Source organism: Neodiprion lecontei, chromosome 4 (genome assembly GCF_021901455.1).
Source record: "Neodiprion lecontei isolate iyNeoLeco1 chromosome 4, iyNeoLeco1.1, whole genome shotgun sequence".
Classification (NCBI taxonomy): domain Eukaryota; kingdom Metazoa; phylum Arthropoda; class Insecta; order Hymenoptera; family Diprionidae; genus Neodiprion; species Neodiprion lecontei.
This window is the reverse complement of record NC_060263.1, coordinates 9,634,385-9,661,826: the sequence shown is the minus strand read 5'-3', so window position 1 is coordinate 9,661,826 and position 27,442 is coordinate 9,634,385. Positions and strand designations below refer to the sequence as shown.

Genomic DNA, 27,442 nt, shown 5'->3' with positions numbered 1-27,442 from the left:
AAAATTACATGGAGAGTTCTTTACCGGAAAGAATGATGCCGACGATGCTTTTTGTGCGACCTCGATGTATATAAAAATTAACGAGTTGTGAACAAAATTCTGGAAGTTAGAAGTTTGCGTCTGAGATATTTCGTTTTGTGGCACAAACTGCAAATACCTTTGGGATTGAACAGTAGTATGCCCTGTCAAACTTTCTGTTTATGAATGGTGATAAATAAAATCAGAAAAATACGAACAATCGCTTCATCGCAAGAAGAAATTCGAAATGACGGGTAAAAATCAATTTTTTCAATAATTGTGGTATATCCACAACAGTTGGCGATCATGCTGATTTTCCATGACTCCACAGTAGACTGGGCCAAAAAAATTGACAATTTTTTTTTTTTGAAGAATATATTGAGAATATCATTCAGTATGGCAAAAAAAAATTTCATGAAATTTTAAGCCCTTAATATTAACTTTAAGAGGTCTATCATCGCTATTTTTGATTTTTAGTAATAATTTGATGTTTTACGTCAGAACTGTCGAAATATTGAAGTGAAAAAATTTATGTTCACTTATCCCTTTATAAAATTAAATTCCCTACAAAAAAGGTCTGATTACAGATTTTTGTCAGACAAGCCGTTTCCGAGTAATTAAGCTTAATAAATTGATATAATTTCTCGATTAATTCTCGATTAATTCTCGATTAATTCTCGAGAAATTATATCAATTTATTAAGCTTAATTACTCGGAAACGGCTTGTCTGACAAAAATCTTTAATCAGACCTTTTTTGTAGGGAATTTAATTTTACAAAGGGATAAGTGAACATAAATTTTTTCACTTCAATATTTCGACAGTTCTGACGTAAAACATCAAATTATTACTAAAAATCAAAAATAGCGATGATAGACCTCTTAAAGTTAATATTAAGCGCTTAAAATTTCATGAAATTATTTTTTTGCCATACTGAATGATATATTTCTCAATATAGTTTCAAAAAAAAAAAATTGTCAATTTTTTTGGCCCAGTCTACTCCACAGTCCTAAAAGAAACGTGGTTTCGGGCTACTATAGGTACACCATATATCTGTTCAGCGCGATTAGACTGTGCGTCACTGGATCATGTGCCATTGGTACCAACCTCATCACGCCTACTTACGATAATGATAGAAAAACACGCATTTTTCCACAATCCGTATCTTTTTCTGATCTTCTGACTGAAATTTAAAGAAAAAAACAATCGCAAAATCCATTTCAACCATCGAATCAACATAGAAGGTTCACAATCGAATCGTTATTACGTCAAGATAATGATTGGTTCAATCACCTAGAATATAATGTAGAGTGTAATAACTACCCTTTGAAGAGGAAAGGAAATAGTAAGTTACGATACAAGTGCGCGAAGCACGTGGTTCTTGCACGAGTTTAGTTTGTCGGCCCAGTGAAGCGCGGGTGACGTACGCGCACGCGTATCTTACACTAGTTTTTGTAACACGGGCAATGGGAAGTTCGTGTCAAGGAAACTGAAAACGTGGTTGTCTAATCTGAACGTAGACGCATTGATGCAACACAGCGGATCTGCTCATAGCCATGACTCATCACGTTCGACGGCGTCAGTTACGCCGGTTTCGTTCGCAAAACTGTACTGTACGTACATACCTAACAGTTTTCGATATTACTCGACAGTTTGAGAATTGTTGGGAATCGGCTGCCTTGTGCACCCTCGTCGGTGCGCGAAGTCGAACTTCCCATGCAAGTGGTACAAAAATTTCCGTCCGTAATAAATTTGTTGAAGTAAATTTGTATCGTAAAAAAAGCTTTGCAAGCATCAATATATATGCATAAGATACATGTTTTCGACGATTGCCGATGACCGAGTTTTATCACGGTATATTGTCTCTTTATTTCTATATGTACAACTACACCTCTTGTACTCCTTGCGTATTCTCGTCCTTTTGTCGGTTCGCATTCGTTTTCACAATGTTATCATCCCCAAATTTCAATTACTTGTCATCATTTTCATTTCAATCATTCGTTTACTTTCGCATTAGTTAGTTAACAATTGCTTATTGCAAGCGTATGAGAATAAGTATAGTCAATAGAACATGTAATTTCAATTAAAGTGCCACTTTTAAAAAGGTTTTCTGTATTATAGCCGGTATTGCAGTACTTGGGAGCCATATGTCTTTGTTCGATGATTTCATTTATGAGGATATCTTCTTCTGGCATCAGATTTTATTGAATTGGATAAGATTCAATGATGAAAATGCCATTGTTGCATTTAATGCTTTGTCCACTTTTTACGAGAGAATTGGTATAATGCTGCAAAGTAGAAACACTGAAAGTAGCCGAACATTATTTGAGGTAAATATAATTTACTACTATTTGAGAAAAGGTGATATAAAAAATCATATAAAGTTACAGAGTATACAAAGTGATCTCTGTTAAGCTTGCATCACTACGACGAAAAATGAAAACAAACTTCGACATTGTTTGAATTGTATATATTCACAAAGTGCATTATAAAAATTTCCATATCACTTTTAATGATGTCCTCGACACCCTGTTAATTTTATTTCTCTTTCGTTTGGCTTAATTCTAGTACCAATTCAAAAGATCACTTATGCATTTTGTCATATTAAATTATTAATTATTAAATTAAGTGTATGTCTGCGATACTCGTCCAGAAGATCTGATTGGACCAATTCATCGGTAATTTCAGATCAATGAACTTTGAAATCTGGGTGACTTGTAAAAAAAATTCTTACACAAATAGTAATATAAGTAATTACGCATATTTTTTGAAATTTTTCATACCTGTAGTAGGTACGCCTAAAGAGTAACTACATATACAGTTTCCTGTTACCGATACTTGATGACATTTCGAAGCCAAAACGGACACCCTTTTTGGGAAGGTTGGGAGATGACGACATTCGTTATTAGTGACTTCATTCCCGTGTGTATCACCCCTCTTTACTGGTATGCTATCCTTCTCCATTTACTCGAGGACTCAGAGCCATGGCGCGCTATATTATCATGCCAATTTCCTTCGCCTCATCACAGAGAAACAAAATGAAAGTTTTCATGAGGCTGCTAATTATTCTCCCGTAGGCAGCTACTTAGTGCCTTCGATATCTCACAGGGCACAATATTAACCATTAACCTTTATTGTAGCGGTCGATTCAGAACATACATGATTGAATCAAAAATGGTGAGTGAGTAAAGTGAAAAGTCGTGACAAGAACTTTACCTTTGTAGTTATTTATGCAACAAACATTATCTAAGATAGCTAAATATAGATAATCTATGTCAAATGTAAAATATTCACAATGTTTATCATATGCATGTTACACACACATCCACACACACACGTATATACACACAATCCGATGAACTCCCAAACGATTTATTTAGGGTTAAATATTACTGTAACTTGACCGAAAAGAATATTTAGTCTTCGTAAATTTAAATTAAAAAATACATGTTCCTACTCTGGATCGTGATATGCGAATCTACGTTTGCCTTAATTCGATTGATACTTACTACAATATTGCCACAATGTTCCTATAAATTACGTGAATTGATGAATGTATTATATAATTTTAGTTGTGGTATATATTGTGCGATTCTTGATTTGTGTCATTATTTTGTCTTAATTAATATTTTAGATTTTAGTCGGTAACTTCAATACCGACCAAAGAGAGTAAAGCAGAAACTTGCTGAATTGTGTGAATTTGAGATACTGTTACTGTAATAAATTTAAGTCTTTCTCGATGTTACAAATATGTAATTACAAATCTGCTTTTGGTACAAAGTATTGGTTCCATCCATACCGGAAAATTATAATTGCGGCAATGCCAGCAAATAGTACCTTAAAATTAGTTACACAGAGCACATTTATTGAGAACTTTTATCCGTAGCTGCACTTCATGTTACATGATTAGTGGATGTGCTTTCCAGAACATGTGAACAGCACGGCTTGCGTTTGCAAACACACTTTGGATCAACTCGATTTACCAATATAGGAAAAGGTACCTCTATTTTGGATTGATTAGTAAATGCTAATCATTTGACTTGTCGATGCAGTCGAAATACTATTATTCAAGAGAATACAGGTTCTTTATCACGATTCTTATATCTGAAATATTATTCCATATTTACTAAATAAATTGGATTAGATCCAGTTTTGTAATCGGAAATCTTATTCCGAAATTTCTCACCCAAAGAAAGCATAGATCCGATTGAAACCAAGTTTTGTGTATAATTTGATTAAGCCATATATGATATATATATTATGCACATAGTTAAACTGCATGTATAATTCATATATTTCAAAAGATTTATAAATTATACATAGTTAAATCAGAGTAGATAGAGACGAAATTTCGATCCAATAAGATTTATGCATTTTTCCCGGGACTTCATGACATAAGTATCCTATAAAACTTGACAAGAGTATGCGTAATGCGTGTTCGGGCGTACATGTATCAATTTATATTGTGACGAAGATTCATAAGGGGTATCAACAAGTTCAAAAACGATAGAAAACAACGGCATCAAAAATCGTTACAAGAGCTACTGCTAGAACATCAGTTTCGAACAATAGGAATCACTTCCGACAACTTGCATGACTATCTACACTATGCTCAACACATTGGACCAGGCAATTCTCACAGCCATCGAGAGCATAGTTCTGAATCCTCCAACCCATGATAATATCAACGTATTAGAAGTTTTTTTTATCAAGTCACTTCTTACTGAAGGAATGGAAATACGTAAAATTCTTGTCTGATGGGGCAGTTAGCGACAAAACTAAACGGCGACTACATTTCATGAATATTATGGTTTGATGACTCACCTTTACATCTAAAACCCACCCTGGCTACTGCATTGACTTTGAGAATCAGTATTGACCATTTGGCTAAGTATGCCGACGAGATTTCAAAAATAGAGCACTCAACTTTGGAAAGCTAGCTCATTGTAGTAAGTAAAACAAGATCAGACACCACAGTACTAGAATATAAATCGCAAGGAATCTCTAAACTGGTCCTGGAGAAGTTACAGCAACGCGGCAAGTGCCATGCGATTAAAGACTTAACGGAATCCGCATAGGTCACGCCATGCCACGGAAAAACTACTAACTAGGTTGATACAATAAACCAACACCTCACTTCAATCTACAAGAAGTAACGTTCTAACCAGAACATCAAACACTCTGGTGCAACGTCTGAGCTCATGATGTCAAACTATTCGTATATAGCAACATTTTTCACGAAATCCTTGCGGTCTTCAAGGACAAGTACCGACCAAGTGGCCAAATTATGCATCAAAAATAAATCTCACCGTAGAAGAATAATACCGTATCAAAATAATCGTGGAACTATATCTATTGCCAGAAATCCAGGGCTTAAGGCGTTACGTTCACATCCAAACCAATCAGACAGGTACTACTACTGCATCACTATGGCTCGCAGGTTCTCCAAATCGCGCGAAATAATAACAGTCACAAGCAGCACAACAGACACGATAGCAAAAACCTTCCTTATTTATTGGAAATTTACGCGTTGGCAGCCCGAAATTACTGACCATGGATAGAAATTCTCAACATGTATCTGCCCTCTTCACAGCTTTAGAACAACTGGCCAGAGTAAAATGAATATGAACCACTGACTATCACCCCAGAGTGAATCGTCTGGTTTGTATTGTACAAGGAAAGACTTAACATGTTCCATCATGAGACAAAAAAGGAAATTAACCGAAATCTCATCCACAGTACTCGTAGGATTGCAAATCTCGTACAAAGAAGATTTGACGGTTTCAGCTGGTAAATACCTGTATGGTAGGAAGCTGAGTATCCCTCGAGAATTCTCCTTACATGAAGACCTTCTAGCATATACTGATATCATCCTGGAGGACATCGTCATACACGTTAGAGACCTGAAACTGGCCCGGTACATCCCGTCATTGTCGACAAACAACGTTTTGCTACAAAGAACTGTATGCATACGTCTTCATGTAACAAGATGCTTCAAATTGTTGAATGGAACAACCATACCCAGTTGACGCAAAGTTGATGAACGCATTGACCACAAAATTTGTGCTATCAATGGAAACGGAAGTGTTGTGAATGTCTCGTACAACCTCTATAACCAACCCATCATCCCACAGCAAGTGCCTTCGACTACATGAGTTAACATAAGCACCCTCAACGAAAACGACGGCGAGTAGCTTAACATAGGCCTTGACATTAAAAATAAGCCCATAAATAGACAGCAAAATAAGCTATTATGGTCGTTTACAGGGGTAAATAGAGTTTAAGTAAAACATAAACTGTTGTTTTTGTAGTATAGCAGCGAGTATTTGAGGCACCATATAAAACTTGAGATAGTTATTTAAAGAAATAGATCTCATAAGTAACCATAAAACTGAATGCTGATTCTTGACTACTGCCTTACATTTTCCATTCCAAACTAACATTCATATTCCTTACAGATGATTGAAAATATGAAATGCAACACACGACATGCACATCTTTATCTATACTTTCAATTAGCCAACCGTACTATTCTAGCAATAGAGTAAGTGCATAGAATTTCGTATAAAGAGTATGAGTGCTAGCAGTCAAAAATTAGAATTCAACACTATCAAAAAACACAGTAATAGTATAGATAAACAGAGTAGATGCTGAAATTCAACACGACGATTGCGGGGACGCCTGGCGGTCTACTGGGTATAAGTCCATGAATAGGCATTCTTTGGTCCCGGATATGATTTTCCTAGACGTCCGATAGTTTTTTTCATCGAAAAATTCTGGAAGCTTATTTATATTTAACATACCTGTAAAACTTTTACTAAAAAAATGTTTGTCATGAGTATAATAAGCAAAGGTTGTGAGATTCAACTAGGCACAAAGTGAGCTTGTAATGTGGTATACCTGAATATGCACATACAAACTTTTCTTTTATAGTTTTTGCATCACAAGGTTGGCGGCGCTAAGAATCGCATACGTATACAGAATTTACTATCACATTTATTCCTTGTTTGAATTTCGTTTCAATGCATACATCATTGTTTTATACGATATGTAAATGGAGCTGTATTTTTATCACACCCAAATATTTAAATACTCAGCATTTAGACTTAATGAGATACATTTTGTCCCACATAATATTTTGCAGATAACAGTCAATTTTCATTTGCTTGCCGCGCGAGGGATAAAATTACAGGTACCAAAGTAGTAATTAATGTGACCACAGTAGAGTCGTTGACGTCACCAAAACAAAGACTTACTTATTGAGTTAGAATAATTCATATTCACTTACCTAGTTCCGTTATTGTTATTATGAAGACGTGTCTACCGCATGCAAAGACATGTAATCGATATAAGAAGAACTAGAGACTAAAATATTAAGTCCATTTTAATGTCCACGTTTCATTTTCTTCAACGTAGAAGCAAGAACCCACAGATACGGTTAACTTTCATCTTGTTTCTCTGTGCACCTTACCGACACTCTGATGGCATACTTAATAACCCTAGGATCCTACACATAACCCAATATAATTCTTACGACCTGCTGAAATCATTTTTTTTACTTCGTTCAATCGAATTTTTCACCGTGAAAAATTCATATTAGGTTTTCCTTGCATATACGAGGTGTGTTCAAAAAGTAAGGTGACTTTTCTAATTTCGCGGGCTATGTCCGTTCGATCTTCGATTTTTTTTTATGTTATGTTGGTACACTTGTCCCGAACATCTGTACACAGTTTCAAGTGTATAGCATGTTTAGTTTGTTTTTGACAGATACAAAGGTGAGACGTATTTTGGTGTGCTCGGCGATTTTTTGCTATCAAGAAAAATGGATCAAAGAATTTGCATCAAATTTTGTGTAAAAAATGGAATTAAGTGCTGGTATGATTCGTCACCAGTTATGACCCTTTTGAGTAAATCAGGATCATCATTGACGTCATTCAACAGCTCCTGAGCGATGCTCATGCGACGATTCTTCTGGTGAAAATTAAGCAGTTTCGGAACAAACTTCGCTGACACACGTCTCATACCCAAAACATCCGAAAAAATTTCATGGCACGAGCCAACCGATATGCCAACATCCTCAGCAACTTCTCTGATAGTGATTCGACGATTTTCCAAAACAATTTTCTTCACTGCTTCAACGTTTTCATCTGTTGTTGACGTGCTGGGGCGTCCAGAGCGAGGTTCGTCATTGGCATCTTCTCGGCCATCTTGGAAGAGCTTGTACCACTTATAAACGTTTTTTTTACTAAGAGTAGACTCACCGTATGCCACTGTCAACATTTCAAGTGTTTTGGAGCACTTAATTCCATTTTTTACACAAAATTTGATGCAAATTCTTTGATCCATTTTTCTTGATAGCAAAAAATCGCCGAGCACTCCAAAATACGTCTCACCTTTGTATCTGTCAAAAACAAACTAAACATGCTATACACTTGAAACTGTGTACAGATGTTCGGGACAAGTGTACCAACATAACATAAAAAAAAATCGAAGATCGACCGGACATAGCCCGCGAAATTAGAAAAGTCACCTTACTTTTTGAACACACCTCGTACTATTACGTTTTTCAGTTTTTCAGCCTTCGAATAAAAAAAATGAAGCCCTTCTATGACAAACAATCCGTTAGCAGTGTTGATTTAAAATTCCGGGGTGACCGTAACCCCTGTGTATGTTATTTGTTTCGCCGGGATAGTGTAGGGCTTTAGGGTTATCATAACAAATAGCGGTTCACTGTTTAAAATTTCGGATAATATCATCTTCAACTTGAGGTCTTGATGTCGTCGCTTAAAATAGTCACTCCAGTTTCGATAAAAAAACTTTCACGAGTCATTTCACTTTTACACACTGAGCTTTATGCACAGGCTTCTTTATAAAACAAAAGAATATAGCAGTGCTCATTCCAGCGCGGTGTAGAGTTCATGGCTGTCAAATGAATATCGTGCATAGGCTGTGAACACGAAGTAGTAAGAAGGAGACGACACTCTGCAGTAAAACTTGTCCCCAATTTTGAGACAACGTAAGAAAAATTGTCTAAATGCAATTCAGATGATTTAGAATGCAACATACTCCATAAATTCGTAAAATATGCATTTGTGTGAAAACCGAGCAATTGGTTTCTTGAATTCTCAGTCAAATGTGGAATTCAACGTTGAATTTCTTTTTTTTGGCATGGTGGGTTTGAGAATTTCATTAAGAACTAAGCAATACTTTTGAGCAGGACTTTTTTCTCCAAGTCACTTATGTTTCAAGTTATGGTAATTTGAAAATCATGGAATCACTGAAATCTGATTCTTCGAACGGATGTTGTGAAGAAATAATTAATTGAAAATGAAGAAAATTTTACGGTGAATTTAGGTGAAATGTTTGAAGATGAAAAGAGTAAATTCAATAATATATTTTCGTTCGGTTTGATGTAAAATCCCTTTTGCAAAATAATCTCTTAATCGCTCACGGCAGATATTTCAGATTCAAGGTGGGATGCAAAGAACCGTTGATTACAAAGTTTTTACGATGAGAAGGGGAAAAGCATATGGTCGTGTCACATTTGTTGCAAATGAAGTTGGTAACGACGAACCACGATAATCGTTTGTAACCTAAAATTCAATATTGGGTTTGGAGGTAATGAATAAATGAGTTTTCCATTTTCCAAGTACTGCGATTTCCTGTAAACTAATCATCTAACTCATTTTGGTAGGCACTTGAATATTGTGAAGTCAAGTTTTCCTATGGTATCGATCAGTTACCGTTATCTTGTTTGTGCCCTCGCCCGCTGTGTTACTTTCTCTGGCTTATGTTGTTGAAGTACGCTATACACATTGATACACCTCAATCACCTGGCATGGAAACACTCACTCGAACATACCGGTACTCGGTCTTACTCATAGTACACGCAAAAAGATCTGAATTGGAGCGACGTACCGAGTTTTTCTGTATTAGAGAAGTCAGAACCGAAATAATCAGGAGCAGACAGTGACGCTGAGAATGCGGGCAATCAACAGAGACGAGAAGGAATCATGACGGAGGTACGTGAAATGGTTAACGCAGAAGAGGTGGCGAATCAACGTGGACGTCGAAAGCGAGCCGAGGCACGTCTGAGGTTGACGTACTCACCACAGCCTACTGCTAGTACTGGAGATGAGCCGAATGCCAACATCTGCGGGAGTCAGAACCGGAAGAATCAGGAGCGGACAGTGACGCTGAGAATCCGGACAATCAACAGAGACAAGATAATAATCATGACGGCGGTACGCGAAATGGCTAACACAGAAGATGAGGCGAATCAACGCGGACGTTGACGCGGAATCGCAGCTCAGCCGTCGAGTACTAACATGGGGGTTATGAGCCACATCAGCTAATATTGCAATCTCATTACTAGCTCCCGTAACTGTTTTTTGACAGTTTTTTTTTTCGCTTTTAGACTTCCGTCGGTCGTGAATTGTTTGATAACCCGGTAAAAAGAACGGCGTGAACGCGCCCTGTCTGGAAAACGTTGAGCATAAAGAGTAACAGATTCATTAATATTCCTGCCACTTTGTCTATAAATAAGAACCATCTCAATTTTCCCTTGTACAGGTAAAGCCTCCATTGTAACGGTAATTGAGTCAAGTAATGACAGAATGCTCAAAACGAAGTGCGTAGTGAGATCGTGTTATAAAGGAATGCGTTGAAGAAATCAGGGAACATGAGAAAGCAAAGAAAGACAATTCGAATAATGAGGAGAGAGATTGTAGTAAATACGTCGCTTTGTAAACATTGAAATGGTATTGTGATCGCATTAGAACGTAGAAAATACACTAGGCCGGGGCGGCGGGGCCTGGCGATTGAGGTCAAACTATGCACAATCGAATTGTTCTCCTGAAAACATTCAACACGTACTTCCTTATCTTCGATTTGGAGCGCCTTCCTTGGAATAATCAAAAATTTCATTTTTCGCGATTCAAGCGCCATCGGTCACGAATTGAAAAAAAAATTTCAAATGAAACTTGTGTATTTTTTCATGTAAAATTCGGATCTCCAATGAAAAATAGAGGTTCCCATTCGAAATTTCAAAGTTACTACCCCTCCCGCATTTAGGGGTTGGGGTTGGGGGTTGATTTTCACATAGTAAATTTTCCCCCTCGTGATCAAATAGTTCTGATTCTGAAAACTTTTTTGTACGATGCGTATTTATTGAGATATTTCGACGTGCCAAGGTAAAAAACTCACCCTGTATATACATATTGATTCCGTATAACCTGTCTTAGACGGTTCCAATTGCATCAAATGTGATAAGGCCAAATTTCATTCCTCTTTGAATACTAAATAATTTGCATTTAACGTGTTTTGCATTTCGCCTTGCTTCTGAGATTACGGCCTAGGGTGTTCGGAAAAAGTCAGTCTGTAATTCCAAGTTATTGAGGAATACATGGTTTTCTGTTTCAAATAAACATTAAATCATGTTTCACGATTAGCAGCACATCTCAAAAATGTTCACCTTAAGGTTGGTGTTGTCTAAGTTATTTTCTTATTTCAGTATTTCATGCAGCACTTTGAAAAAAAAATCACCAACGAAAATCAGGAGTCTGCCACTCTACAATTGAGTATTCGTGGTTTCGGTCATATGGCTGGTGCTTGCAAAATTTATAGGACAGAGAAACATGTGGTAGATATGTTTTCACTCATTGCTCAAAGAACAAGTGTTATTTACACCAAGTAAGTGATACCTGCATACTCGATTATCGTCTAGTAAATTATGTAATTGGCATTTGTCAATTATGCTTTTATAGGAAATTTGTACAAAACGAATAAAAAATTATACGCTCTTATCTTTTAATACATGCACCATTCAGCCTATTCCACTAAGACAGCCCTAGGAGTCATTGGTTCAAATTGCTATTCTACTAGATACACGTTGAATAAAGTAACCCTGATTACTTTCAAGTTTTTTACTGTGTTACTTTGCACGTAATCGTTAATAACCGTGCATTAACTGTTGCAAAAGATGAAAACAAAAATGAACGTCTGATTTTGTCCATGAAATTGTTCCCGATTTTTTCGTATATCCATAAAGCTTGCACAATCAAAATAAAAGTTTTAAAAATCGTGTAACATATGCGTGACTTACGTGTTTTCTTTTTTACCGGTAATCTAAGTAGTTATATAGGGGGGGTTCTGGCTCAAACTGATTTACCGACCTCGACAGGAGCTGCAGGACGCGCCTCGCCCGTAGTCGGTGTGTTACCGACCTAAGCTAACCATTTTTTTTTTTTTTTGTAGCTGTTACGAAGAAATCTTCGAAAGACATCCGGATGTTCGTGGATGTTGTCGTATAGTACCGGATTCTTACCGGATAAAACCCTTCCGCCGCTCGTCACCCAGAACGAAGCGAAACCGCTTTCGCATTACTTCACTCCGTCCGTGTGACTGGCCCGGTCTTCGTGGCCTCTCTCCTGCTTCCTTTGGCGTGACGTGAACCATCTTAGCCTGACTGCTCCGCCTTAGTCAGCTCCCCGAGACTTTGCTCTTATCCTTGTCTCTCGGCCTGGCGTGAGCCATCTCAGCCCAACTGCCACGTCTTATTCAGCTCCCCAAATCTTATCTTCCACCCGCGTCCCTCGGCGTGGTGTGAGCTATCTAAGCCCAACACTCGCGCCTCGATTCGTATTCGGCGTCCGTATAGAAAGTGCCTCGCTCGTTTTCTAGTCACCACTTTCTGCACAGCATGTTAGTAGCCGTTTTTATGTGGCCCCACCCTTCTTCCATTATACTTCTGTGGCCCGTCTGCTCTTCCGCCAACCGCCAGTCGGAGCGGGTGTCCCCCTCCCCCACCGTGGAACGGTGGTGGGGGAACATCCGGTCATGTTCGACCATGCTTACGCACTGGCAGCTGGCGGTGAACACCACCCCGTCCAGCACGATGATGTCGGGTATCGAAGAAGCCATACCGGGCAATATAAAGGCCTTCTGGAGATTCGTCAACAAGCGGCGATCAAGCCAGGGCATGCCTTCTAGCATGTCCCTCGGAGGTAGAACGGCGAACTCGGGAATTGAAATCGTAGACGTGTTGGCTGGATTCTTTGAATCCGTCTACAAGACAGCGTCTGGAGGAATGAACAACCCCCTGCCCGCGGCAACAACTATGAATCTGCACTCCGTCTTGGTCACACTGCAAGAAATACGTGCGAAGATGGTCGCGTTGGATGAAAAAAAGGGACCGGGCCCTGATGGGATACTGCCTAGCCTATTAAAGAGGTCTCTCACTCAATACTGGGATATTTCCTGACATCTGGAAATTAAGTAACATCACCGCAATTCACAAGAGCGGATCAAAGTCGGACGCTGTGAACTATCGGCCCATCTCGATTATAAGTACCATCCCGAAGATCCTGGGTGACTTGGTTGCGGAGTACCTATCCTTCAATCTGCGAGAGATTGTTGCAATTGAACAGCATGGATTCACAGCGGGCAGATCGACAGTAACGAATTTACTAGCATACGAAAGCTACATCACGACAAACATCGAGTCTGGAGGACAAGTAGATGCTGTGTACACGGATTTCTCTAAGGCTTTCGACACGGTCAGCCATGTGTTATTGTTGAAGAAACTGGAGGATATCGGCATTTGCGGTAAACTACTAACATGGATAGAAAGCTATATGACTAGTCGTACTCAGAGAGTCAAATACAAAAACTTTTGCTCTCGAGCTATCCATGTATCGTCGGGAGTACCACAGGGATCACATCTTGGTCCTCTGCTCTTCGTGATCTTTGTGAACGACATTGTGTCATCATTCATTCATTCGCAGTGTCTGCTATATGCTGACGACTCAAAGATCTTCCCGGTAATTAGTAAGGCCGAGTACCGCGCAAGACTACAGGCAGATCTCGAAAATTTGTGGGCATGGTGCCATAGGAATGACCTATCGCTTAACTTGAAGAAATGCAGTGTGATATCTTTCCACAGGGGACGGACCCTAACTCCCCACAATTATTCACTCGGCGGAAATCAATTAACTAGGACTAATATCATCAGAGACCTTGGCGTTCTCTTTGACTCGAGACGCAGCTTCATCCCACACGTTGATGAAATCGCCCGACGCTCGAACCGCACCCTTGGCTTCGTTACCAGGTTTTCGTCAGAGTACAGAGACACCCGGACGTTCAGAATAATTGACAATATTTGACCTTGGTACGCCCGATACTGGCATATGCATCCGAGGTGTGGACACCTCTTTATGCCAGACACATAGGCAAGCTAGAAACGATCCAGCATAAATTTCTCCGGCTAGTAGCTTACAAGAGTGGTCGACCTATTCGAAGAGAGGATCATGATTACAGTGAGATATCGAGAACCCCGAACATTCCGACGCTGCAGTCCCTGCCAGATCTCAAGGACATGCTCTTTCTGCATAGGTTGCTATCGGGCGCTGTGCGCTGCCCGTTCCTTTTGGAGAGGATCATGCTCCGGGTTCCGACAAGCGGGGGGAGGGACAATCCACTATTTCTACACACCCACCGCAAGAAACATATTCTCGGCGAGATCGGCTATATACCGCATTACAAATACGGCAAACGGCATAACGAACTTGCAGCTGCATGGAGTATCGACCAACGTCTTCAGGACATTGATTGCCGGAGCAATCCTGCGATATGAGTTAATAACGGCTCGACGAATCCCGATTTGCTTTTGCTTTTACTTATTACTCAATCAAATTAACTATATTTTATGTCGTTCCTGATAACCTACCAAATACCAAAATGTTGAGAGATAAACTAGCCAAATATATTCTATCAATGTTATTGATTGTTAATTATTTTTAAGTCAAGCTTGTAAAAGGGATTTATCCCATAAATAAATAAATAAATAAATCAATAAAATATTTTTGTTTAATCGCAAGGCGGAATATTCTATACTTTCCTCGTGTTGTTATAGTGATCTGTCCCAATTTTGGTTTCGCATCACGTTGTTCGTCCGTGTTTATGATTTTTAAATCACCTAATAATCGGATAATTGGTGTAGATGGTTCGGAATCAATGAATGTAAAATGGACGTAATTATCTTTTAAGTAAGATAAATTCTATCGGCTCAATGAGATTTTTCCTCTTTTCGAATAATGTGCTTCTGGTAAATTCAAAGACGACATTGTTTCCACGTCAGGTGGTATCCCTTCTGTGATCTGAATTTTAGTCGAGAAGTTTCGGCTTTCCAATTGTGACTGTAAACGTCTAGGTGTTTTACTAACCTTGCTTTTTATTGAAATGTCCCCTGTCTCATTCAACTCCGGTCTCGTACTTAATGGATACGGGGTGCAGAGTGCTATTGGTCGGGGCGCGACTAAAGATGTCGGTAATGTCGATCTTTGCAAAGTTCGACTAATTACTGACTCATTCAAATTATTTTGATTGGTTGTAGTTGGTTTAGCCTCAATATTGGTTCCTTGACTTCTTTTAACCTTTTTTAAAAATCTTTCAATTTTATTGTTTAGAATTTCGTCGTCTGTTTCATCATTGTCGTCCAATACTTCGCGAGCCATCTTGTCTAATTTTTCACCTTCTGATATATTACTTTCTATCTCTATTTCCTCATACTCCGCGCTATCAGTGTCATCTAGTATACTTCTTTCGTGTAAAGATTCTTCAAAGTGATCAAATGATTTTTGTAGCTCTAATGGGTCTATCAGCGGTTTTTGTGTTGGTTTTGCTAGTAGAAATACTTCATCATCTGAGTCACTATCCTTACTATATGGTGAGTCTAACTGTATATATTTTTAGGTTCCAAATTAGATTCGTCGTCCGCGTCAGTGTTTGCGTCTGTTCGGAAATCGGTTTGTTCCGATTGTACTGTGTTTTGAGACGTAGCTGCTTGTTCTAAACCTAGACTTGGTGATACACTTCGTTGTTTCCGGTAGGCCGGCGGTTCGGAGGATTCATTATCGGATGAATCCGTCGAATCAGCCTCCGGTATCTGATTCAAATTTTCTCTCATACCCGGAATTGTTCTAGCTCTACACCGTGTTCTAGTCGCGACTGCGTTTCTATATTTTTCAACGGTTGTTTTGTATCTTGGACGGAACGTTTCAATAGCTGATTCTTTTGCTGTAGACGGAATTGGTTTCGCTGTAGGTTGATTAATTTTCGGTGGAGGTATTCCCAATGGTTTTGAATTAATAGGAAGCATTTGCCATTACTTCGGTTTTGGTTTAAATTTAAGTGCGGGTATCGGATTCATGGTCGCAATTACCGTTTTGAGTATCTGATTTTCAATTAGTTTTAAATTTGTACAAGCATAAATTTTAATTCCCGTACCTCCGAAAATAAATCGTAGCATTGTTCTTTCATTGTTCCATGCTAATTTATCTAGACCACAGCCCATTCTAGGTATTCTAACTGATTTAACTGAGTCATCTTTTAAAATTTTTCTTAAATTAATCAGACTGAGATATAGATCTTCGTATTCTGGTTTGTCCCAAAAATTTAGTTTCGTTATATTATAATAAATTTTCTGATCCGGCAAATCCAGTTTAGCTACTGCATGCATGTCAGCTTGACTGCGTAGGTGTTCTGGTACGCCGTACCTCTTCCTAAAATCAGCTGCTATGCCGGAGCCCATTTCCAAATCTACAGAAACTGTATGCGCATAATTGTCTAGTTTATCAAAAACGCTTTCATGCACCTCTACGATATCTAGATTTTCGATATCACCTGTTTTTGTTAATTTCAAATAATCTGAATATTTTGGAAAATCATCTAAGGAATTGACCATTAATTTTTCGGTTTCATTTCCGCTATCACTACCGAATGAGTCCGATGATTGGTTGCTTGCATCGGTTTCAGGAACTGGATTCCGCGATAGCGCGTCTGCGTTAACATTCAATCGTCCGACTTTATGATTAATCTCATAATCGTAATCGCGTAACTTGAGCCTCCAGCATATTAATCGCTACCCCGGATCTTTAATCGAGTCGATCCAGCGTAATGGCTCATAGTCGCTAAATAGTTGGAATTTTCGGCCATAAAGGTGAAGTCGAAACTGTAGTATGGCATATAAAACCGCTAGACATTCTGTATAGTCGAAGTTCCTTTATTTTCAAAGTCGCCTCGTGATTCCGTATATTTAATTTTTCTTGAATTTTTTCTTTTGAGGGATAAAGGTTGAAGGTTTTGGTTTCGAAATAAAGTACACTCGCGATTTGAGCCATCGGATTTTTGTCGTTTATTGGCTCTTGTGGGAAAAGCCTTGCGGCATAAAACCCACGGCGTTTTATGTTGTTTACGTTTTTTCCTTTGTCAAGAAGCCAGTTTGGTCCGTGCCATTGCAATCCTCGGTTTGCGTTTGATTTTTTGATCGGAGAAGCGAGGATCGTATGGCTGTTCACCCGCGTTCGGAGAATCTGGAACCATACGACCGTTCACCCGATCGTTTCGATTATCGAATTATCTCCCTTCTTTTGGGAAGTCGTATGTGAGAGAGCACAGGACTCTCTCGCCTTGGTGTCGTTACGCGACGGACGACCGCGTCTTACTGACTATTTTTACGTGTATTGCACGCTCGCCTCCTCGCTCATTGGAGATTTGGCATCCCTGTTGACGCGAGTCGGTCGAACGCGCTAACAACCGAAAATCGCCACGGCCCCGGACGCAAAAGACTCGTAGGCACTGAACACATTCCCTTTCGGTAGTAAAATAATTTTGTTCCGCCTTGCTCAGAGCACGAGATAGGTAGGCGACGGACGTATCATAACCGTCTACTTCCTGACTCAAAACTGCTCCTATTGCATAGTCAGATGCATCCGTAGTAAGCGTGAAAGGTTTCTTAAAATTTGGATATCGTAAAATCGGACGTCGACACAGAGATCTCCTTAAAATTTTAAAACTTTTCTCTTGGTCTTTTCCCCAAATTAAAGGTGCTTCCTTTTTCAGTAATTCAGTAAGAGGTTTAGCTTTTGCTGCCAAGTCTCTTACAAATCTCCTATAGTAACCATCGAGTCCAAGAAATTCCTTAATATTTTTCGGGTTTTTCGGGCGCGGAAAATGTCGGACTGATGAAATTTTCTTCGGATCCGGTTCAACTCCCGATCTACTAATAATGTGACCTAAATATGCGACTTCGCTTTTTAAAAATTCGCACTTGTCTGGTTGTAAAATTAATTTAGCATCTTTTAATTTATTGAATAGTGGGCGGATCTTTTTACCGTGTTCCTCTAAATTCTTCGCACAAACCACGATGTCATCTAAGTACACAAATACTTCGACTCCTTGTAATCAGCGTAACGTTTGGTCCGTTAACCGTTGGAAAGTAGCTGATGCGTTTTTTAATCCTTCCGGCATTCTAAGATATTCATCATGACCGTTTGGTGTTGTAAACGCGGTCTTGGCCGTATCGCGCGGATCCATTTCAATTTGCTGAAATCCGCTTGCAAGATCGAAAGTTGAAAAATATTGCGCTTCGCCGAGATGATCTAAAATGTCAGTGATATTTGGCAATGGGTACGCGTCTCCGATGGTCTTTTCATTTAGTTTTCGGAAATCTATTACCATGCGCCATCTTGGTTTACCCGCAGAATCTGGTTTCTTTGGTACAATCCACACGGGTGAATTATACGGTGAGTTTGAAGGAACTATTATTCTGTTATCAATTTTGATTTTAATCTGATTTTGAATTGGAGGAAAACGTTACTACCGCGTGTTAATTGGTATATCATCTTCAGTTGGTATGCGATGTTTAATACCAGGTGTAAATTTTAACTTATCTCTGGGTAGGTGAAATAATTCCGGAAATTCTTCAATAATGTTTAACACCTGTTCGCGTTCCTCGAAACTTAAATGGGTTAAATGCGATTTTGATTGTATTTCTTCGAATCGGTTAGCCACTATAGGTTCTGAATTTAAATCGTCCGAGCTTGATTCGTGATATTCCTGTTCTTTAGGAAAATTGTGATATTCGAAGGTAATGACTTCCTGTGGAGGAATCTCTATCACAACGTCTTCATTTAAGGTGTTTATCGCAAGGACATGGCACGCGCCATCCTGTACCGAGACAGCAGCCTCACCAATGTAAACGCCGTCGATGGTTTCTACGCGTGGCAAATAAGCTTCCTTATTGCCACAGCTGATGATGTCAATACCAATAGCTTTTCTCGTTCGCGCTTGAATTTTGAAAAATCGTGTTTGAGGTTTTATTTCCGAATCGGGATCTTCTTCGTAGCCAATAAACCGAATCGGTCTTATCGGTTCGGTTTCGATTACTAACGTATTATTTGTGAATGAAATTTCAGTTTTTCGTTCGCACAAATAATCTTTACCTAGTATACCGTCGCAATTTAACGGAAACGTAGATCGAATCACGTGAAATTTACTAGGTTGCTTTTGCAAAGTTAAAGTTACACCTAAAGTTTCAATTTTATCCGTGGTTATTCCGGTGATTGTCGAAATTTCATGTACACCAATTAATAGGTTTGGATGTAAAATATTAGCTTTGATCAGGCTGGTGTCAGCACCTGTCTCAATCAGAAATATAGCCTCGTGTTGTTTAAGTTCGGGAGCTGTCATCCTGATTAACGGCGATTCTCTATTTGGTCCGCACGTATATACTCTCCGGCCGGGCGGCGGTTCGGAAAATCGGACCGTCGGCTGACGCTCGGATGTCGCTCGACTCGCCGTCGCATCTGAGTGACGAGTAGCGTTGGAGTTTAAATTCTCCGTTTCAAAGTTTCTGCGCGGAGAAGGAGAACGAGCTCTCGAATAACTATTTTCAGCTTTTGGTATTCTGCTTGAATCAACCCATCTGCCATTTGGTGAAATTGATCTGTTCGACTTTGGATTAAACGATCCCGGTCGCTGATAGTTTGTTGGACTAGGCATCGTGGATGGATATCCGTACTGTGGAAAATACGGGTATGTCATTTGAGGGTAAAAATATGGTGAAGGCGGATAGTAATTTTGATGGGGGTAGTCGCATAATAGTAGGGGAGCCCACGATGCTAAATGGGGATTTACTCGAGCGTCGTAAAGATCTATTGGGTTGCAAAGCTTAGATGATAAGAAGAAAAAAATGTTATATGATATATACCTTTACATCGGTGGGGGAAGCGGATATAGATTTTTAAATATGTAAAAAAAAACTGTTGCATGGACATCCTCGAGCGCGTCAGATATTGATAGCATCAATGCCCTACGTATTTTTAATAATGTACGTATATTAATCTGATCGTTTGCATGATGCGGGTGGTTGTATGTAAGGGTTGAAAATGAAAAAAAAAAAAATTTAATCGAGCGCGTCAGATTTTCTAAGGGAGTGTTAAGTGCACCAAAAAAAAGCTCTCATTCACTAATCTGACGATTTCGATGGGACGCAAACTCGCGGCCATTTTCATAATGTGCAAAAAAAATTCGCCATTTTGAAATACTCAAGCGCGTCAGATTAAGATATATATAGTTCATCTTTATGTTCTAAACGTACTGTCTCATAATCTGACGATTATCTAGAGGGATTCGACTGATCTGACAAAAAAAAATTAGAAAAACGGTTCACCTTAAAGGCCATCCCTGCAACTTCCCGCTAATTCCATTCCTGGGCGCTTCAAATTGTACTTATGACATTTTTGAGCTCAAAATATAATTTATGTGATATTTTGAGCTCGCTGAGTTCAAAGAAATAATATTTCTATGCATTTGAGCTCTCTCAGCTCGAAAGTCTGATAGAAGTTTCATAGAATACTATTTTTGGAATTTTCAAACCGCAATAACTTTTGAATGGATGAACCAATTTTCACGCGGTTGGCACCATTCGACGCAGTTTTATCATCCTCATAAGTGATTTTCAGGTTTTCATTGATCGAACCGAAAATTCCGGAGTAATCCCGAAAAAACACTTTTTTCGGTTTTCTTTCGTTCACGATATCTCTCGAACGAATCAACCGATTTTGACCAGCTTGGTGGCAATCGACGTGGTTTTTTGATATTAAGAGCTGATTAGTTTTTGGAATCGATCGGTAGAGCCGTTTAAAAGTTATTCCAAAAAAACCACTTTCAAGAAAAAATTTTTTTTCATTTTTTTAAATCATTGAACTTAATTAGTTGAAAAGCTCAGGAAATAGCATGCATATAAATAAGTGTATGCTTTCTTAGTAGAATACATGTATTTTAGTAGAATACATGTATAAACTTTAATTCACACAAATAATATTAAAATAGCAAGAAAAGCCAAAACGTTGGAAACACGTTGTAAACAGTATGCCACGAACGAGTGTTTATGATCAGTTGTGATGACGTCATGGCAGCAGAAACCAGAGTGGGGACGGAGTGAGAGAGTAATAGATAGAGAAAGAGTGAGAGAGGAATAGAAACGCGAAGAAGGAAATGTAGGCATCACGCAGCTGCATGCATTTAACTTCATCGACGAATTTTTGTTATTTCGGCTTGCGGAAATCGTCAGATTATATATTTTTCATTATTCTTGAATTATTTCCTTCAAAATAAAAAAAAATTTAGCTACGCTCGAGAATGTCGAGATAACGTTTTTTTTTTACAACTTTGTTGCCCTCCCCTCTCTTTACGTCACTCTCAAATTGTCAGATTAGTGGAATATATACTTTTTAGGATGTAATTAACTCACCCTACCTTAATCTGACGCGCTCGAGAATTTCTGATGGTCAATTTTTTTTTACTAATCTGATCCTGTATCCTTCACGGGCGGCCTTATATATGGGCCTCATGTTTCGTGGAGGTACTTAACCGGGTACAAGGTATCCCCCTGTATATTAATCTGCCGCGCTTTAGTAAATCCCGAAATCCCCGCTTGGGCTCCCCTACTATAATTGCTGGTACTGAGGCATACCTGGCATGCCGTACGGGTAATAAGCCTGCTGTTCAGGTGACTGTTGACCGCTAGCGTTTGCCGCCGGATACCTGCTGTTTATCGCACTTGGTGACGACCTCCTCGCTCTCGTATTCGCTCCGTCTAAAATCGGGTAACCGGAATAGTTACGGTGCGCGTTATATTGCCCGTAATTTAGAGGCGAGTTAGGTCGTGCAATTTGGACTTTTTGGGTTTCCCCAGATGTTATAATTCCCTGTAGCATACGGGTTTCCGTTTTTCGGACTAACTTAAACGCTTCTTCGAAGGTTGTTACTCGACCTTCCACGAATTTTTCCATTGCCTCAGGCAATCCACGAATATACGCGTCCAAAGCGTTTACCTGCAGTAATCTTCATCACTGCATCTACCTCCGATTTTTGATATTCGTCCTCTAAAGCTACGCGAGGTCTACTCGATAGAATTTTCAATCGATCATGTCAGACATCTTGCTCCCGCCATCATGTTGTTTACATTGGTTGGGTTAGGTTAGCTTAGGTTGCTATCAAACCTAGTATAGGCGACTCGCTGAGGTCGGTAAGTCAGTTTGAGCCAACCCCCCCCCCCCCCCCCCCCCCCCCCCCCTCCCCATATAACAACTAATCTGGAACGGAAGTGGGCCTTTTACAACCGGCGCCGCAACATGGCGGGCCACAAAAATCAACAGCAAGCGGAAAAGTTACTCCCAAACGTTTATTCTAATTAATAGCATAATATAAATGAATTAAAAAAAAAATATATGTAGATTATATTTATTATATGATTACGTAAGTATTTCAATTCATTGATCAATGCGATTTAATCCCGAACTTTTGGTTGAAAAAAACCCAAAATCTGTACATGTTTTATTAAAATTATGGTGTGCACCAAAAGCCGTGAAATGGGCCTTTTTTCCCTTGTGTGTTTGCATTATTCATCTAAGGCTCGCTTCGCTCGTGGTGCGAGTCTGCGACTGTACTGCAAATTTCACATGCGGGCAAAAATGACCTATTTTCTGCCCTCTCTACACAATATACTATTCCAATGTCACGGCCATTTTGTTTTCGATTCAAACATTTGTTCCCGATAAGCTGAGATTATTCACGTGAAATGTATGATTTTTACAGTGGAACTCTGATGCGAATTATTATAAATGCATAAAATGCTACCAGCTTTGTTGTTAATTATGAGTTATTTTACTGGTGCAGTGATTCCCATACGCAATTATAATGTGTCTACTTTTGCAAGTTTCAACTGCGCAACTCAAGAATCATTTTTCACATTGTCTCTTCCATTGCTTCAAGTACTTGAGCATTCCACGAGGTATCAATCAAGATTGGAAGTTGAAATTTTACATCGAGTCCAGAATTGTTTTGCATGTTAATATTGGTCAAAAATTGTATTCTGATTTTTCTACAATTTCCTAAACTTGCGTAGCAAAGTCAAACGAACATTTTTGAGCCTCTGTCAACAATGTAGTTCTTATTACAATTAAAGATATGCAATTTGAAGAAATGATTGAACCCCAAAAAATTGATATCTAATTGGAATTTGTCCGTGAAATTAGAATTTTACAGTAGACGTTTAGACAACAAACTAAGAATTGATAAAAATATAATTAAAAAGAAACATTACTAATTTTGCCTTATTTACAGATACGACAACTCAACAGGTTCGTTGGAAAATATCGCATATTATCAGGTTGCGCTCTCAGAGATACTGCTACAAATGTCTGACGTTTCACTTGATCAAATGGCTGCGTTATCATTTGTATCTTTGGTATTCGTGAAATATTTCCCCGACCTACCTAGTACCAAACATTTGCTAGCAGTGGATTCATTAATGAAAACCATTCATAATATCAGAAAAGTATGTAGACGCTCACACGACGATTTCATTCGGCAATTAGGTAAGTAAATTTTGTACCCAACTTACAAAACAGAGAGTCGATAAATTCGTGAGCTCTCAGTAAGTTGTCACCGTCAAAAAATTGTGGGATATTGAAAGCAATATCGATCTTTGTTTCTAAGGCGGTATCTCAAACAAAAAAAATATTCGGTGTTTTTGAAAAGCTGATTACATGATCGCAAAAAATGTGGCAACTCTCAGAATAAGTATTCTTTTACCAAAACTGAAAATGGTTGCAAAGTGTTATGGTCTCGCTCTGGTGAAAATTTACTCCGGTAATCTGTTGAATTTTTCTGTAACTTGTACAGTTTTTTAGAGAATCACACATTCTGTTTCCGTAAAATGTTTGCTTTTTACTTTGTGATTCCTTCTACAAATTTGAACGCTGCTGAGAAACATTCAAGATTCTAATTGTCGTTGAAATCCGGATTTTCTGTCTGATCGTTGAGGTGTTTTTCGTAATGTTTTATTCAGAAGCCTGATATTTTGGGTTCCATATCGAGTTTACTTTCCAATTTCTGCTAGTGATGATGTTTTTAGTTACGATTTTGAATGCCATCTGCATGATTTTTTATCAATTTTAAATACTTTTCGGACTTCATATTTTCTAGCACACTTGACAACGCTGCAGTAGCAAGGTCCACTTCATTGATTGATTGATTGATGTGGTTTATTAGCTTCAGTAGCTACATTGTAGGTTAGAACTCTGAAGTATAACTTAAGGTTTTTAAGCTATACCGTTTTGTTTCTCTATTATTTATTTACTACTATCCCGACTCTCTCTCACTACTTTTGATGTACGGCACTAATGCTCTTCTAAACCTTTGTAGTATTCGTTCTGCCCTTATTTCAGCTGGTAGATCATTGTATCTTAAACCCGTCGTATAGCAGCATTTTCTGTTCCTCTCTTGTTCTACATCTACTTATAAGTAAAGTACCCCTTTGTCTTGTTTGCATTCCTCCCCCAATTCCAACTAACTCTATTTTATTTTTCAAATAATTGGGACACCTCCAATTACCATTTTATGTATCAGAATACAAACATTATATGTAATTCTTTGTTTGATTGCCATAAACTGCAACGCCTCCAACATATCTGTAATCCTTACTCTAATATTGCAACGTAATATAATTCTCATGCCGTTATTATGTAGTTTTTGTAGGTATTGCATATTTGCATCGCTTAAGCATAACATGATCGATGAACAATATTCAAATAACAGCGCTACTATCGTTTTATACAATACGCCCCTCATATATGCTGTCAAGTTTGCGCTAATTCGTCTCAACACCCCTAACTTCGATCCCATTTTTCTCCCAAGATAACTGACATGCGCCGTAAAATTCAAGTTTTTATCTATTATCACCCCCAAGTACTTAAATTCCCCTACTACCTTTAGTAATTCATTTTTGAACATTATTCTTACATTACTTCCCATAACTTTATTTCTTATCCCTCTTACTAGCATCACTTTGGTTTTCTTCACATTAAGTTGTAGTCTATTAATTTCCAACCATCTGCCAATTCTTTTGTATTAACAGCACTGAGCTTGCACACTTTGGAACCGGTCTATCAGATGGCACTTCATGCGTAGCACACACGTAAATTTGTATCACTGGATTTCCGGAAAGCGAAGGCCACCGCTGCCACCAATGTTACGTCCGTGAGTAGAGTTTACTCCTGAGCGGAAGGAGTAACCTGGTTGGCTTCGCTTTTACGTTTCAGGTTAACCGGAAATCAGGATGAGGATTGAATAAACTTGAGTATATTTGATATATCGATTATATGTTTATTGCGTAGAAGTTGAGATACCGGTAGGAATGAATTGTGTTGTGCGAAAGATATATAAGAAGTTTATATGTGGAGTTGTCGAGAGTTAGAATAGGAGTGTCGCTCTAGACTTGAAACGTACGGGTTCAGAAAAGGTGTGAAAATGCTAGAAGTAGGGAATAGAATTTGATGAGTAAGCGCGATAGTGAATAGCGTGAGACTACGTAGAGATAAGAGGACAGGACAAAGACCATGAGATTCATGTAAGAACTGTGGGAGAGTTGGCGAGTAGGAAAAATAGAGAGAAGTGGTATGCTGGACGTAACACTTCGCTAAAAATTGGTTTTTCGTTTAAGAATCATGATCACATTTTTTTTCATGTCTTAAATTCCTAAGAATTAGGAACAAAATCATCATTGATTAATTTTGAATTTTACTATAAAAATAAAAATAAAATCTAAAAAACAGGTTTTTTTGAAAATCACGAAAACCGTTTGGTTAAAGAGCTAAAAATTTAGGTGAATTATTTTTATTTGACCCCAAATCGATCCTCTAAGTGCGAGTCAAAAAAGCCCCGGGGGCAGATTTCCCATATTAACCCGGCTATACCCTTTTACTCTTTGCTATCTACCTTCGAGGTAGCTCTCGAACCAGCTGAGTACTTTCCCTTTTATTCCATACCACTCCATTTTCTTTAGTAAAATATTTCTATTCACTAATTCGAATGCTCTTCTTAAATCTAGGAATATGACTCCTGTAATTTTCCTCTCGCCAATACTCTTGTTCCATTCTGATACAACCCATTGCAGGATTGTTTCACATGAATGCTTCGCTCTAAACCCCGATCATCACATGTCCAACAAGCTTTTATTTCTAGTATTTTCTCATAAACCGGCAATTTATTTATTGGTCTAAATTCTTCAACTTTTTTTGTTTTTTCTATCTTTGGTATAGCGACCATTATTGCTTCTTTCCATTGACTAGGGAAAACTTCTTCTAAAGATCTATTATACATGACACATATTTTTGCACCTGCTACCATAACCACTTTTTTCATTATTTCCACAGTTATTCCTTCTTCCGTACCACTTTTGTTTTCTAATTTATTGCGTATTCTATTTAGTTTTTCTGCTTTTATTCCACTAAATATTCCAAATTCACTATCGGTATGCGTATTCGCTTCTAATTCCACATTATCATTATCCTTGGTAATCATTCTCAGACTATCTACAAAGTATCTGTTACATATATTAGCCATTTCATCTATATTGTTATATACTATAATACCACTTTGGATTTCGCCATATATATTATCATTACGAACATTACCCTTTAACAATTTTTTGCGCGACTCCCACATTCGTTTCGGATTTTTCTTGTTTTTGTCCGGCTTTTTTCCAAATAGTTTTTCTTTGCTGTTCTACACTCGTCCACCACTGTGTTTCTGAACTGTCGATACTATTCCCACGCATTTATTATTCCCATGCATGTTTATAGGTCTCATCTCTCTGTTTTACTATTTGCCGAATCTCGTCTGTGAACCATTTCTTACATTGCTTTCCATTTTGCAGTGTAATGGCCTTTCTTGGCACAACCTCATCAAGACATTTTACAATCGCACTCACAGCTCTGTTTGCTAGGAGATCGACATTATTATTTCCTTCTATAACGTTTACGGTACTATCAATCATTGCAATAAATTTTTCCACATTCATTGTTTTATAGTTGTTAAAGAAGACACAAATTGTTTGAGTAATACAAAGTTTATTTAGTATAAGTACAAATGGGCACCTGTGTGTGTACATGTGCTTCTTGCACTCTGGTCGAGATGTAACTCACATGGCCGCTGGCCACACTAGAGAAATAACGCGGGAGCACACAGCGCGCTCTACACTCACACACATGAAATACAAGAAACTCATTCTAACACTCCCCC

At 38.5% G+C, this 27,442-nt stretch overlaps 1 protein-coding gene and 1 long non-coding RNA gene across 4 annotated transcripts in view; one reads left to right on the top strand and one right to left on the bottom strand.

Annotated features, from left to right (window-relative positions):
- The window catches only part of LOC107225242 (DNA-dependent protein kinase catalytic subunit-like), a 136,983-nt gene that overhangs the window by 68,210 nt on the left and 41,331 nt on the right, over nt 1–27,442 (top strand). For all 3 annotated transcript variants that reach the window (XM_046736558.1, XM_046736557.1, XM_046736556.1), the window contains 3 exons: nt 2,138–2,346; nt 11,529–11,707; nt 23,483–23,736. In XM_046736558.1, coding sequence (XP_046592514.1) covers nt 2,138–2,346; nt 11,529–11,707; nt 23,483–23,736 — 642 coding nt within the window. The remainder of the gene's footprint in view (nt 1–2,137; nt 2,347–11,528; nt 11,708–23,482; nt 23,737–27,442) is intronic.
- Nucleotides 88–8,501, bottom strand: LOC124293861. The gene is made up of 3 exons (XR_006903732.1): nt 8,070–8,501; nt 5,962–5,967; nt 88–99 (listed from the first exon to the last, which is right to left on the bottom strand). It is a non-coding gene; the product is annotated as an uncharacterized LOC124293861 (long non-coding RNA).